Source organism: Hyperolius riggenbachi, chromosome 4 (genome assembly GCF_040937935.1).
Source record: "Hyperolius riggenbachi isolate aHypRig1 chromosome 4, aHypRig1.pri, whole genome shotgun sequence".
Lineage (NCBI taxonomy): Eukaryota > Metazoa > Chordata > Amphibia > Anura > Hyperoliidae > Hyperolius > Hyperolius riggenbachi.
Window position 1 is genome coordinate 432,705,585 of NC_090649.1, and position 16,170 is coordinate 432,721,754.

Genomic DNA, 16,170 nt, shown 5'->3' on the forward strand with positions numbered 1-16,170 from the left:
CATGCGGGGACTTGTCTAAAAGGTGAAGAGCGTGGTGGTAGATTGGGGCATAAGGACTGAAGGAAGGCAGGGGATCTGCCAGACCTTACAGCTGGGTTCATGCTAGACCGAAGCCCTCCCATGGACTTACACATTGTCCAGGAAATTCGTTGGATGGGATTTTGTATTCTATCACCACAATGGACATGTCAGAACAGATCCTATACTTAAAGGACAACTGAAGTGAGGGATGTGGAGGCTGCCATATTTATTTCCTTTTAAACAATACAAGTTTCCTGGCTATCCTTGCTGATCCTCTGTCGATCAATTATTTCCAACATGTCCGATCGGATTTCCACTCAATTTTCTGATCGATTCTCCATAGAAGTGAAGGGAAGATTGAATTGGAAACAGATCGGACATGTTGGAAATAAACAATTAGACAGAGTTAAAGGGAACCTAAACTGAGAAGGATATGGATTTTTCCTTTTAAACTAATACCAGTTGCCAGACTCTCCTGCTGATCCTGTGTCTCTAATACTTTTAGCCAAAGCCCCTCAACAAGCATGCAGATCAGGTGCTCTGACTGAGGTCAGACTGGATTAGCTGCATGCTTGTTTCAGGTGTGTGATTCAAGCACTACTGCAGCCAAAGAGATCAGCAGGAGATGAACTGAACTTGTGCTGGATGGTATATCCAGCACTGCTGCAGCTTGGGGGACAGAGGGGGCACAGAGAGAGAGACACAGAGCAGATACACAGAGAGACAGAACAGATAAAGAGAGACATAAAGGGAACACAAAAGGGGCACAAACAGAGACAGGGGACAGAGAGTCACAGAGGGGGAACAAAGCTTGATTTAAGGAAAAAATCGAGAAACAAAATCATTATTTCGGACAGAAATCGCTCAATTTAATTTTTTCCTAAAATCGTTCAGGACTATGCTGGGGACACCATCACCGCTGCTGCCAGAGGGAAGGACGTCCACCTCCACAGCCGGAGAGCCTGGTCCCAGGATACCAAGTGGGACAAATGCTACTACAGGCTGTTATCCAAGCACAGCCACATCTTATGGAGGTGAGACCTTTCCTGGATAGGGCCCTACACCATATTTACACAACAGCTGAGAGCGCTTTTTTCTTTTCTTATCCTTGTACTACAGTGGATACAAAGCTGCCCGGCTTAACATCACGTCTGATCGCTGCACCTAGGGAGACTATCCAACTCCTGCCATACACTAACAGAAATACTCTGACACAGCAATAGAATTCAAATTCAGCTTTCAGATTAACCAAAGCATTGAGGCCTAGTCAGCCAAACTGGGTATATCTGAAAGAACTGTGCAATTAAATTTAATCTGCTGGAGGAATGAGGTAAATATTACAACATCACTCAGTCTTCACGCTCTGAACTGGGTTTTCCTCCAATAGACAATTCTGCATTCGATACACACAACATTCTCAGTGGATTTACAACAAATCTGTAAGGAATGTATACGCAGAATGTATAATCCTGATTATGTAAACACCGAGCCCAATATGTAATTTATCGCATTAAATGTACTGCATGGGTCCAGAGATTTTTAAACTTTTGTGGAAGTAGTGCTAGAGCTGACAATAACACACAGCTTGCACTCAAATTAACCTGATTATACAGATTACAGCTCAAATAAGAGGAATACACCGTCTGCAGTGTACTATGATCCAGATTAAAATGACGCATAAAATGTTAGACTGCACAATAGCTCAGCTGGACTTCAAACTAGTGAAACAGCAACGCAATGGGCTTTTTATCTTACAGCAGAAGTACCGTACTTTGTTTATTACCTGTAAAAAAGAATATTTAAATATTGTATTTTCTCATTAAAATTCAATTATAGCAGGAGCTAAAATCGATACCTCTTTGCCTACTCCAACTGATAAGACAGTAGGTATCTTGCCTAGGACAACAGAATGGCTAGAAACAACCCTGGTCTCCCAGGAAAGAGGGATGTACTTGGCAGGCAATTCTACCACAGATTTTAAGTCTCATACACACGGTGCAATTTTCCATCAGATCGACCTGTGATCGAATAAGAAATTGCATCGCGTTTAGACGTCCAAATTGGTTCAGATAGATTTTGCGCTAAGTATCCAAAATCGATCGCAATCCGATCAGACTGGTCGGAAATTATCTAATAGATCTGTCGGTCTGACAGAGAATTGTACTGTGTGGATTCAGCTTTACTCTGTCTTAAGACTTAAGAGCAGATCGGACCTCTAGCACAGCACACAATGAAAAGTCTTTATTCTATATATAGATTCTAAAGAAATTCAATGTACTGTGCTTTGTTTGCTTAATTAGATCAAAAAAGGTCAGCGTTAGTGTTAAAGTGAACGTCCAGACTAAAAATCTACTCAACATCACTGAAAAGGCTTGGTGTTTTACAGTTTCACAGCATCAGAACTTTGTTTTTCTTACATAAGCCTTGTTTTTAGCTGCACACAAGCTTAAGCTCCGCCCCATCAAAGAAAACTGCCCGGGCTTTTTTTCCCTGATGCTGTGCAAAGCATGATGGGATTTCCTATGTAGTTATTCACGTTGCCTAGCAACTGGGAGGGGTGATCAGCACACAAGACAGTTGGAACTGTGTCTCATGCTCCCTGACACCTCCTTTCAACTAAAAAGATGGCTGCCATCATGAAATCAAACATTTGCCTGTTCTTTTAAAACAAGGGGAGGTAAGAGATTATATTACCTACCGTCTTTTCCCGAATTTAAGACCTCCCCCTAAAGTAAGACACCACATATATTTCGAGAGTTCTCGAAATATAAGGCATCCCCCTATTATAAAACCTAGTGGCAGACCGGCTCCTGCTTGCTTGCCCGCCCGCTCCCTTTACCTCCCCTGCTCTCGCCGCTGTCCCCTCGTTGAACTCTGGAATCCTCTGCTGATTCTGCCTGTCAATCACACCGCAGATTAGCGGTGACTCGCGGTAAAAGCAGCTACAGGAATGTATCAGGTAACAGCGCCGCCCTATACAGGAAGTGATCTCTGTTTACTTCCTGTCGGCGCTGTTACCTGATACATTCCTGTAGCTGCTTTCACGCGAGTCACCGCTAATCTGCGATGTGATTAATGACAGGCATAATGAACAGAGGATTCCGGACTTCAACAAGGGGACAGCAGCGAGAGCAGGGGAGGTAAAGGGAGCGGGTGGGCAAGCAAGCGGGCAGGCAGACAGTGTTAATAACAGGCATATTCAATCAGGAGAGGCTTCCGGACTGAGGACAGCGGCAAGAGCAGGGGAGGCAAAGGTAGTGGGCGGGTAGAGGGAATCTATCTGGCTACCATCATAGAATTTAAGACACCCCCCCCCCCCACCACCCCGAAAATAAGACCTAGCACAAATTTTGAAAGACAAATTAATATAAGACAGTGTCTTATTTTCAGGGAAACACGGGTATCTATTTTAATTAACATAACTAATGTAACTTAATGACAACATGTTCGTTTAGGCTGAAGTTTCTCTTTTTAACATGGTCAAAGTTATGGAAATCAAGAAGGAAGTGATTAACAGAATAGCCAAGCAGCTCAGGTGCCCCAAAACCACTAGGAAAGTACAGGGGACTAAGAGACGGAAAAGTCCTACTAAAAAGGCAATGTCCAGTGTAATTTGCCTTCTTAAAGTGTACATATCAGGTACCATACTTACCTGGGCAGGGGCAAATCCAGGATTTCCAGGGGGGGGGGGGGGGGGGATTCCTGAAAGCGGCGTGTGGGCGTGGCCAAAACATGGTGTGGGTGGAGCCAAATACTAGCGGTTTCTAGGCTAAATTGCACCCAGGGTGAGGGCGCAAAATGTGCCCCTAACGTGGAGACAGGTATAGGTGCCCGCAGTATAGGTAGCCAGCTATAGATCCCCCCCCCCCCAGTATAGGTAGCCCATGTAGTTGCCCCCAGTATAGGTTAGATAGGTAGGTGCCCCCCAGTATAGGTTAGATAGGTAGGTGCCCCCCAGTATAGGTTAGATAGGTAGGTGCCCCCCAGTATAGGTTAGATAGGTAGGTGCCCCCCAGTATAGGTTAGATAGGTAGGTGCCCCCCAGTATAGGTTAGATAGGTAGGTGCCCCCCAGTATAGGTTAGATAGGTAGGTGCCCCCCAGTATAGGTTAGATAGGTATATGCCCCCCAGTATAGGTTAGATAGGTATATGCCCCCCAGTATAGGTTAGATAGGTATATGCCCCCCAGTAAAGGTTAGATAGGTATATGCCCCCCAGTAAAGGTTAGATAGGTATATGCCCCCCAGTATAGGTTAGATAGGTATATGCCCCCCAGTATAGGTTAGATAGGTATATGCCCCCCAGTATAGGTTAGATAGGTATATGCCCCCCAGTATAGGTTAGATAGGTATATGCCCCCCAGTATAGGTTAGATAGGTATATGTCCCCCAGTATAGGTTAGATAGGTATATGCCCCCCAGTATAGGTTAGATAGGTATATGCCCCCCAGTATAGGTTAGATAGGTATATGCCCCCCAGTATAGGTTAGATAGGTATATGTCCCCCAGTATAAGTTAGATAGGTGAAGGAAGGTGCCCCTGTGTGGGGAGAAGATTGCCCTGGGGAGAAAAGACAGAATAAAATGATGGAGGCGCCAATAAGGGATGCGGGAGCCGGTGGCTTATTCCTCGCTCCCTCCCTCTGAATGCCCCCACCTGCTGTGAATGTGTGCCCGGCTCCCCCATGAGTGTGTGCGCAGCGGAGCGGTAGGTCCTCTTACCGCAGATCAGGCGCACCGGCAACTAGTCTCCTGCTTCCTGTTTACCATGACGTCACAGGAAGCAGGAGACTAGTTGCCGGTGCGCCTGATCTGCGGTAAGAGGACCTACCGCTCCACTGCGCACACACTCATGGGGGAGCCGGGCACACATTCACAGCAGGTGGGGGCATTCAGAGGGAGGGAGGGAGCGAGGAATAAAGCCGGCTCCCGCATCCCTTATTGGCGCCTCCATCATTTTTTTCTCTCTTCTCTCCCCAGCCGGCCGGGCCATGCGGCAGCCCCACTTCTGGTCTCGGTGCAGGGGGGGGGGTCCTGAAAGCGGCGTGTGGGCGTGGCCAAAACATGGTGTGGGTGGAGCCAAATACTAGCGGTTTCTAGGCTAAATTGCACCCAGGGTGAGGGCGCAAAATGTGCCCCTAACGTGGAGACAGGTATAGGTGCCCGCAGTATAGGTAGCCAGCTATAGATCCCCCCCCCCCAGTATAGGTAGCCCATGTAGTTGCCCCCAGTATAGGTTAGATGAGTAGATGCCCAGTATAGGTTAGATAGGTAGGTGCCCCCCAGTATAGGTTAGATAGGTAGGTGCCCCCCAGTATAGGTTAGATAGGTAGGTGCCCCCCAGTATAGGTTAGATAGGTAGGTGCCCCCCAGTATAGGTTAGATAGGTATATGCCCCCCAGTATAGGTTAGATAGGTATATGCCCCCCAGTATAGGTTAGATAGGTATATGCCCCCCAGTATAGGTTAGATAGGTATATGCCCCCCAGTATAGGTTAGATAGGTATATGCCCCCCAGTATAGGTTAGATAGGTATATGTCCCCCAGTATAAGTTAGATAGGTGAAGGAAGGTGCCCCTGTGTGGGGAGAAGATTGCCCTGGGGAGAAAAGACAGAATAAAATGATGGAGGCGCCAATAAGGGATGCGGGAGCCGGTGGCTTATTCCTCGCTCCCTCCCTCTGAATGCCCCCACCTGCTGTGAATGTGTGCCCGGCTCCCCCATGAGTGTGTGCGCAGCGGAGCGGTAGGTCCTCTTACCGCAGATCAGGCGCACCGGCAACTAGTCTCCTGCTTCCTGTTTACCATGACGTCACAGGAAGCAGGAGACTAGTTGCCGGTGCGCCTGATCTGCGGTAAGAGGACCTACCGCTCCACTGCGCACACACTCATGGGGGAGCCGGGCACACATTCACAGCAGGTGGGGGCATTCAGAGGGAGGGAGGGAGCGAGGAATAAAGCCGGCTCCCGCATCCCTTATTGGCGCCTCCATCATTTTTTTCTCTCTTCTCTCCCCAGCCGGCCGGGCCATGCGGCAGCCCCACTTCTGGTCTCGGTGCAGGGGGGGGGGGGGTGTTCCAGACACCCGGAACACCCCCTTCCGTGCGCCACTGCTGGGGCTTCCTTAAGCCCCCTACAGGCCACTCATCCCTCGCAATCTCCCCCGCAATTCAGCCCTAAAGCCTGGCTGAGTCGAGGGGCATAATCAAATACTTACCACGCCTCCCATTCCCCTCCGTCCCTGGCTGCTCTTCTTCAATCCATTGTCCTGGGCAACCTAGGCGACTCCAGACCTGGACATATTGCACCAAGCATGCAAAGTATGTCCGTTCTGATCCCCAGTGGCTGCGCCAAGTGATGTCACAGGACAGGAGTGTGCTCAATACCCTCGCATCTTAAATCAGCGCTTACCCCAGAACGAGCTTGCTCCTGTCCCGTGACATCACTACATGGCCACAGTTGAGCCAAACGGACATACTGCGCATGCGCGGCACATGTCCTGGTTTGGAGTCGCAGATGCCGCCCAGGACAACGGGACGAACCGGAGAAGTGCAGTGGGGGATAGAGGGGGAACAGGAGGCGCTGTATTTGATTATGCCCCCCCCCCCCCCCCCCCCCCACACACACACACACACACACAGTACAGCTTTAGTTTTTACCAGAGGCTTTCGCTCTGGTATTCTTTAATAATTCAGAGGAAACATGAAGCGCCACTACTGACTTGCTATTAATGAATCAAAGAGTACCATAATTAGAACTCAACATACCCAAAGGGAACATGAAGGCAAATAGAGAACTACATAGTAAACAGCTGAAATTAGCAGCAACCGGAGTCACCTGCCTTTGCTCATGTTGTGAAGGCAGCTCAGCAGCTGCACATCCATCAGGGAGAAGATAGCTGCAGCTCCTGGGGTCTTTGCAAAGACTGTTTCAAAGATGAGCTGAGGAAACATGACCCATCACCCTGTACTAGAAGCATTAGTTCCCGTCTCCTATTACTGTACACTTCAAAAGCCAGAAGTCTGCATGAAATCTTCGAAGTGGTATCTGAGGAGTTTAAAGTTAACCCGAGCTGAAGCTCATGTTCAAAATCAGATACTTACCCTGAAGAGAGGGAAGGCTTGTCTCCCTGCTGTGTTTTGTCCCCCATCACTGAGCGCGCCCCCCGAAAGATTAGCGACAAGGCATTATCACATCAGGGCTGTGCAGCTCCTCTTCCTGCATCATGGCTGCGCAACAGCCGACCGAGCCTGCGTGCGCAGTATGCCGGAGCTGCGGGCTCCATGCTACGGCGCATGCACGGCTGGGCTCACACAGCTTCTGCGCAGCCATGATTTTAGGAAATAGGAGCTGCGCAGCCCCGATGTGAAGGGGGGCCACACTGTGCTACATCGGGGTTGCGCAGCATCTCTTCCTAACATCATGGCCGCGCAGGAGCCGCTGGAGACATACATATAGGGCGCACTTTTCCGGCATAGACTGACCCAGACGGGACGCGGTTCTCGAAGCTGCAGACAGCAGTGTGGGAATGATCCGAGCGGATGGGGCTGGAGGAAGCCCCAGGAATGTATAAAACATTTTTATTGTATTCAGCTCTGGTTCACTTTAAGTATCTTAACCTCTTGACGACCAGCTAACGCCGATTGGCGTAAACAGGTTGTCTGCGGGTTTCCATGGTTCGAGCGGCCGTTTCATGTCAGTTCACGGAGGGTGTCTCCGTGAACTGCCTGCGAGCCTCCAATCGCGGCTCGCAGGCGAAATGTAAACACGCGGGGAAGAAATCCCGGGTGTTTACACTGCACGACGCTGCAGCAGCGCCGTAAAGGAAATCGGCGATCCCCGGCCTCTGATAGGCCAGGGATCGCCGCCGTCTGATAGGCTGAAGCCTATCAGAGGCGGTACAGAATGTATCACCGTCCTGTACCGCCCACAGAGCCAGGGAAGGAGAGGGGTGGGGGAATAGCGCTGCGGAGGGAGGCTTTGAGGAGCCCCCCCCCCCCCCCAAGGCACAGCAGAGCGGCGGCGATCAGACCCCCCCAGCAGGACATCCCCCTAGTGGGGAAAAAGGGGGGGGGGACCTGATAGCCCTGCCTGCAATACGATCTGTGCTGGGGGCTGAAGAGCCCACCCAGCATAGATCAATGGGAAACCACTTGGTCGGCAAGTGGTTAAAGGGAAGGTCCGAGCAACTAAAAACTAAGTAATTTACTTACCTGGGGCTTCCTCCAGCCCCTAGCAGCCGCTATGTCCCTCCCTGCAGCTCCGCACTCAGCTGCTGGCTCCCGGTTCCCTCTGCTGCAGAGGACGACCACAACCCCTACTGCGCCTGCGCAGGCGCCGCTGGCAATTACTCGCATGTGGTGTGGAGTGTACTGCGCAGTACACTTCACACCACATGCGAGTGATTGACAGCAGCGCTCACGCAGGCGCAATAGAGGACGACCTCGTGCGAAGGGGACCGAAAGCCAGCGGCTGAGTGCGGAGCTGCGGTGAGGGACATAGCGGCTGCTAGAGGCTGGAAGAAGCCCCGGGTAAGTAAATGACTTTTTTAAAGCTGATTGGACCTTCCCTTTAAAGCGAACCTGAACTCTAGTACAGCACACAATGAAAAGTCTTTACTTTCACATCTTTGTGTAGTTCCTGCCATGAAAAGTTTTAGTAAGGGATATATAGATAGGACTGTAAATCCCCCATGAGGAGATGGGAATAGTCCAAAACCTGTCAGATTTTTCCCTAAATACTGTAACTAAGTGCAACATTGGAAAAATAATCAATTTATAGCTTATTTTACTCACTGTACATTTCATATGCATACATACATATTTTAAATTGAGCATTAACTTCAAAAGGTGATTTATATGTAAAAAGAGAATACATATACAATGGTGTTAGTGCACCACCAATTCAGGTACAATATAAATGCTCTAAATAAAACATTGCTAAGTAGACACAGCACATAAAACTTTTCTTTGTATTCAAGCAGATACAGTCCATGAGTTTCTTTGTATTTATGTGGTTGTAAATCACTTTAATTCAAAAGGAGGGTATATGATGGATTGAGGAAACAGAGACCAAAACATGTTCAGAAGGAAGGACTGAGAATACCTTGCTCTGTGGTTCCCCTGACTTGGAAAGTGACCTGGGAAGATGACATGGTGCAGCAGTTAAACAGGGCTTCCCTGGAAAGACAGAGGAGACACCAGTCGGTACTGACACATTTCTTAGAAAACAATCACAGCGCTCTGTAGGTGATCATCTTTTTATTTGCATAAAGCAGTTTCTTGAAGGCTTGGCTTTCTAAAGTATTTGCTTTGACAGATCCTGGGCATTTGGACTCAACTTCTGAACTTCTATAGAATACATGAAGGCAGGAAATATACTACTTTGCTTTTTTCTTATTCTTCTAGGGCACCAGCCTTGCTAGAAAGATGTAGCTTAGAAAACAGTAGAGTGAGACCACCTCCATGCCAGTGATAGGGCCTAAAAGCCACCACCACTGTCAACATGTCAATTCTACAAATACCACTGCAAGCCAACTACCTCCATGATGCTGTTCCATCTCCAAGACCCCCTGTGCTGTCACAACAGCCTCTCTAATGCCCCCCACACCAGTGTTCTCATCCCTTTAATTACTGACACATGAATTATACATGTCTTGTGGCTGGTTAGATGCAGTTTAGGCATGGATTATGTGCAAGCAGCCACTCGGGTGACAGTATTTAAAGAGAACCCATTGGTGAATCTAAAGTAAAATATGAGATACAGTACTTACTTACATGAGAATAGGGAATCCTATGGATCCCCCAGAGGCTTTCAGTGTCCTCCTGAAGACCACAGCGCCTGCCCAGGACCCTTTTAAAGTTTACCTGGGGGGGGGGGGGGGGTATAAAAAAAAAGTTATAGATACCTGGGTCTTCCACCAGCACCCTTCAGGCTGATTGCTCTCTCGCTGCCCTCCTGCATTGCCTGGATCCTCCATTGTTCGACCCAGGACATGTGCAGTCCGGTTGCACACTACCTTCACCAGGAGCAGGATGCTCCCAGCGTCAGGAACGTGCACAGCCAGGCCACGCATGCACAGTACCGCCCCAGGCAGAAGAATTGTGTGGGCCAAATAGAGGATCCAGATGGCGTAGGAGGATGGCAAGGGAGCGATCAGCCAGAAGAGGGCTGGGGGAAGCCCCAGATAATAGTATGTATTTTTTTTTTTTTTTTACATCCCCATCTCATGTTTCCTTTAAAGATTTTGACAGTGCTCCTCTCAATGCATGGGCACAGCAGTGCTGCATCCTCACAAGTATGCGCAGAAGCAAAGTGCCACTGCGGCTTATTGCACAGGCATACTCATCCAAGAAGAAGAACACTGTAACATTATCTGTCAAAGCTCTTGTCTGATAAAGTTTCAGGGGTCCACACACAGCAACAGTGTGCACCAGGAGGACATGGGAAGATGCTGTAGGATCCAGAAGTTTCCCAGTTCTTAGGAAAGCATCTTACTTTTTTCAACTTGCTTCACCTGGGGTACACTGTAAAGCAGGGGTCAGGAATCTTTTTTTGCTGAGAGAGCCATAAACGCCACATATTTTGATACGTAATTCCGTGAGAGCCGTACAATCGGTTTCAAACTGGGACAGTAGGGCTCTCATCCCTGTTGCCAGGTGTATAAAGTTGACCTGCTGGGCAGCGGAAGCTTCAGAAACATCTTCAGCTTCTCTTGGGTTTCAGCAACATCAGCAATTTTCTGAGAGACAGACAGGAGAAATACTGACTAACAGCTTGTACAATTAGCTAGGCGACTTGGGGGTTGATTCACTTTGTAGGATGAGATCCCCACACTTGGAGTGACAGGCAGCCTATTGGCCCAATAAAAGTGCGGGTATCGCATCCTACAAAGTCACTGGACCTGACAAGGTCCAGAGTGGGATAAATGGAGCAGTCTTTCCTTTGGGAGGAGTGCGAGCAAGTTAGTAGTACATGCTACAGCAGTAGCTGCCTACTTTGAAATTTTTACTTGCACTACCACAGTAAGCTGTACTGCTTGAGCAGTATAGCTAGTGAATCAACCCCTACTGATGTCTATTCTCCTGAGCCATAGGTTCACTACCCCTGCTTTAAAGGGATGTCTGTTCCATACTGTAACCATTCATTTTCCATTGCCCCTACACCGTGCCAATTCATCCTCAACACTGCCACTACCCCCCCTTACTGTACTGTAACCCTAACTCCATAGAGAATCTGCCATCACTACCTCTATCACCATTACACTGTCATTAACCAACTGGCCCCATCTCACCACATTGCTGCTAGCACCTGCCCCCCTAACACTTACATCACTCCCAGCCCCACAGTGCACTGGCATCAGCTCACCCCCCGCCACCATCTCACCACCTCCCCGTACCTTCAGCGCTCAGTCCCCCCAGCAGGACGCAAGGTAGCTGCCCGAGCACTCTGTCAGTTGACAGCAAACGAATAACACAGCGCCACCCTCCCAGCAGCATATGTGGCCGTCCGCTCCTCCTCCTCGCACACTGCGAAGACCGGTCTGAACCGGCTGGAACCCGGCAAGCATAGAATACACCGGAAACACTGACAGGACGCCACACCAGTCACACGCTTCCCAGCGACAACAAGCCCCGCCCCCAACTCGACACGGCCAATCGCCGCGCCGCCTGCCCTCTGCAAACTGTCAGAACGCGTGACGAAGCGGGTCCGGGGCGTTGTGATTGGCTGGGAGGTGATGGCATTGATGTTTACTAGTGTGGTGGGAGCAGAGATAGAAGCCGCGCAGTCATCCGATGCCGGGGTGACCTCCTGACTCAGCCTCAGAGCTGGCGGGATGTTGCTTGGCTCGTCTCCCTGATTTCCAGGGATGAGGCTGAGTGACAGTCTGTTCCTGCTACTGTTCCGTAAACAGGTCCCCCGGCTGACTAAACCGCAGGGGAACAGGGGGGTGTTTGCATAGCCCCGCCCCCACCCATTCTAATCAGGAATGCGCCAGCTTCTTTAGAATTGTTATTGGAATTGATTATACAGTACTCTTAAATCCAGTATCATTTTTTTTAAAGCTCAGATCTAATAGTGCTCTGCTGTGGTAGATCAGCCAATGTTATAATTTGGGCCTAATCTACTAAGGAATTTATTTTTAACCACTTGAGGACCTAGGGCTTTCTACCCCTTAAGGACCGGCCACTTTTTTTCCATTCAGACCACTGCAGCTTGCACGGTTTATTGCTCGCTCATACAACCTACCACCTAAATGAATTTTGGCTCCTTTTCTTGTCACTAATAGAGCTTTCTTTTGGTGCTATTTGAGTGCTCCTGCGATTTTTACTTTTTATTATATTCATCAAAAAAGACATGAATTTTGGCAAAAAAATGATTTTTTTAACTTTCTGTGCTGACAGTTTTCAAATAAAGTAAAATTTCTGTATACATGCAGCGCGAAAAATGTGGACAAACATGTTTTGGATAAAAAAAAAACCATTCAGTGTATATTTATTGGTTTGGGTAAAAGTTATAGCGTTTACAAACTATGGTGCAAAAAGTGAATTTTCCCATTTTCAAGCATCTATGACTTTTCGGACCCCCTGTCATGTTTCATGAGGGGCTAGAATTCCAGGATAGTATAAATACCCCCCAAATGACCCCATTTTGGAAAGAAGACATCCCAAAGTATTCACTGAGAGGCATAGTGAGTTCATAGAAGATATTATTTTTTGTCACAAGTAAGCGGAAAATGACACTGACAAAAAAAAAATAAAATAAAAAAAAGTTTCCATTTCTTCTAACTTGCGACAAAAAAAAATGAAATCTGCCACGGACTCACCATGCCCCTCTCTGAATACCTTGAAGGGTCTACTTTCCAAAATGGGGTCATTTGTGGGGTGTGTTTACTGTCCTGACATTTTGGGGGGTGCTAAATTGTAAGCACCCCTGTAAAGCCTAAAGGTGCTCATTGGACTTTGGGCCCCTTAGCGCAGTTAGGCTGTAAAAAAGTGCCACACATGTGGTATTGCCGTACTCAGGAGAAGTAGTATAATGTGTTTGGGGTGTATTTTTACACATACCCATGCTGGGTGGGAGAAATATCTCTGTAAATGACAATTTGTTAATTTTTTTTACACACAATTGTCCATTTACAGAGATCTTTCTCCCACTCAGCATGGGTATGTGTAAAAATACACCCCAAAACACATTATACTACTTCTCCTGAGTACGGCGATACCACATGTGTGGCACTTTTTTGCACCCTAACTGCGCTAAAGGGCCCAAAGTCCAATGAGTACCTTTAGGATTTCACAGGTCATTTTGAGAAATTTTGTTTCAAGACTACTCCTCACAGTTTAGGGCCCCTAAAATGCCAGAGCAGTATAGGAACCCCACAAATGACCCCATTTTAGAAAGAAGACACCCCAAGGTATTCCGTTAGGAGTATGGTGAGTTCATAGAAGATTTTATTTTTTGTCATAAGTTAGCGGAAAATGACACTTTGTGAAAAAACACAATTAAAATCAATTTCCGCTAACTTGTGAAAAAAAATAAAATCTTCTATGAACTCGCTATACTACTAACGGAATACCTTGGGGTGTCTTCTTTCTAAAATGGGGTCATTTGTGGGGTTCCTATACTGCCCTGGCATTTTAGGGGCCCTAAACCGTGAGGAGTAGTCTTGAAACGAAATTTCTCAAAATGACTGTTGAAATCTTAAAGGTACTCATTGGACTTTGGGCCCTTTAGCACAGTTAGGGTGCAAAAAAGTGCCACACATGTGGTATCGCCGTACTCGGGAGAAGTAGTACAATGTGTTTTGGGGTGTATTTTTACACATACCCATGCTGGGTGGGAGAAATACCTCTGTAAATGGACAATTGTGTGTAAAAAAATCAAAAGATTGTCATTTACAGAGGTATTTCTCCCACCCAGCATGGGTGTGTGTAAAAATACACCCCAAAACACATTGTACTACTTCTCCCGAGTACGGCGATACCACATGTGTGGCACTTTTTTGCACCCTAACTGCGCTAAAGGGCCCAAAGTCCAATGAGTACCTTTAGGAATTCACAGGTCATTTTGAGAAATTTCGTTTCAAGACTACTCCTCACAGTTTAGGGCCCCTAAAATGCCAGGGCAGTATAGGAACCCCACAAATGACCCCATTTTAGAAAGAAGACACCCCAAGGTATTCCGTTAGTAGTATAGCGAGTTCATAGAAGATTTTATTTTTTGTCACAAGTTAGCAAAAAATGACACTTTGTGAAAAAACACAATTAAAATCAATTTCCGCTAACTTGTGACAAAAAATAAAATCTTCTATGAACTCGCTATACTACTAACGGAATACCTTGGGGTGTCTTCTTTCTAAAATGGGGTCATTTGTGGGGTTCCTATACTGCCCTGGAATTTTAGCGTCCCTAAACCGTGAGGAGTAGTCTTGAAACGAAATTTCTCAAAATGACCTGTGAAATCCTAAAGGTACTCATTGGACTTTGGGCCCTTTAGCGCAGTTAGGGTGCAAAAAAGTGCCACACATGTGGTATCGCCGTACTCGGGAGAAGTAGTACAATGTGTTTTGGGGTGTATTTTTACACATACCCATGCTGGGTGGGAGAAATACCTCTGTAAATGACAATCTTTTGATTTTTTTACACACAATTAGAAATAGAAAATCTTTATTGTCATTGTAACAACCGAAATTGTACAACGAAATTCTTAAGTGCAATTTTCCAGCAAAAGCAAAGACAGCATAACATTCCATTCTTACATACATTGCATTACATTGCCGATCACGGGACAATTGTCCATTTACAGAGGTATTTCTCCCACCCAGCATGGGTATGTGTAAAAATACACCCCAAAACACATTGTACTACTTCTCCCGAGTACGGCGATACCACATGTGTGGCACTTTTTTGCACCCTAACTGCGCTAAGGGGCCCAGAGTCCAATGAGTACCTTTAGGCTTTACAGGGGTGCTCAAAATTTAGCACCCCGCCCACTTGCCAGGACAGTTAACAAACCTCACAAATGACCCCATTTTGGAAAGAATACACAACAAGGTATTCCATGAGGGGAATGGTGAGGTCATTGAAAATTTTATTTTTTGTCACAAGTTAACGTAAAATGACACTTTGTTAAAAAAAAATAAAAAAAAAAATTCTGCTAACTTGTGACAAAAACTAAAATCTTTTATGAACTCACCGTGCACCTCACATAATACTTTAGGGTGTCCTCTTTCCAAAATGGGGTCATTTGTGGAGTCTGTCCTGGCATTTTAAGGTCTCTGCAATCATTACATGTATGGCCAGTATTAGGAGTTTCTGCTATACTCCTTATATTGGGTATACGGGTAATGCACTCTGGGCTGAAAGGAAAAATGAACGGCAAACATACCTTGCTCCACATCAATGGCAGATCTTCCTCCACATCAATGGCAGTGATAACCTCAGGAGAGAGACACCCCGTGCCACCCTGCACTCAGGGTGAGCCACCAACTTATGTGACTGGGCCTCAGAACTTTAGTATACAGCATTATGCCTGTAGGATACAGCAATATGCCTGCCAATAGAGATGACTCTGTGTGGCATTAAAGCATCATCATAGGCCCAAATCACATATAAACCGGGGGTGTCCACACTCAAGGGAAATTCAAACATGCCGTCTTATATCGCCAACCCAGGACAGATCAGCAGTATCAAGCATGGAAACCGATCCTTCTTCCGACTTTTATGCTTACCCGTTTGGTTTTCAAGCTTACCTCTCCTCTCCCTGCGACAATGTGCGAAAGACCACTGAGTGTGTGCCTACTCCTGTGTCTGGAGTTCCCTAGGTTCTAATAGTGTACCTGCTCGTGGTACCTCTCAAAACACGGCCCTACGCATAGGCCAGGCTGGTCAGGACAGCGGGGACAATAATAAACGGTGTCAGTCCTTGTTCCAGCCCTGCTGCAGACACGGCAACGTTTTCTTCGGATGCGTTGACCTGGGGCACACGGAAGCTGATAGGTGTAATGCCTTCCATGCAGTCGGCTAGTTGCATCTGGGGGGGGGGGGGGGGGGGGCCTGGCACCTCCTGGATACAGGATGTCCAGAATGATCTCTTCCTGAAATTGGAGGAAAGATCCAGTTCTCCCAGCCTTACTGTAGAGAACAAAG

General features: G+C 47.3%; 2 protein-coding genes across 2 annotated transcripts in view; one reads left to right on the forward strand and one right to left on the reverse strand.

Moving 5' to 3' along the window:
• The window catches only part of GPCPD1 (glycerophosphocholine phosphodiesterase 1), a 134,941-nt gene extending 123,269 nt beyond the window's left edge, over positions 1 to 11,672 (reverse strand). Inside the window, exons 1-2 of the mRNA XM_068232496.1 lie at positions 11,418 to 11,672; positions 9,125 to 9,198 (exon numbers count right to left, since the gene is read on the reverse strand). Of these exons, the coding sequence (XP_068088597.1) occupies positions 9,125 to 9,173 (49 nt within the window). The 5' untranslated portion in view covers positions 9,174 to 9,198; positions 11,418 to 11,672. The remainder of the gene's footprint in view (positions 1 to 9,124; positions 9,199 to 11,417) is intronic.
• The window catches only part of SHLD1 (shieldin complex subunit 1), a 224,901-nt gene that overhangs the window by 21,979 nt on the left and 186,752 nt on the right, over positions 1 to 16,170 (forward strand). The window contains exon 2 of the mRNA XM_068232498.1: positions 916 to 1,055. The gene's annotated coding sequence lies outside the window, so the exon portion shown is untranslated. The remainder of the gene's footprint in view (positions 1 to 915; positions 1,056 to 16,170) is intronic.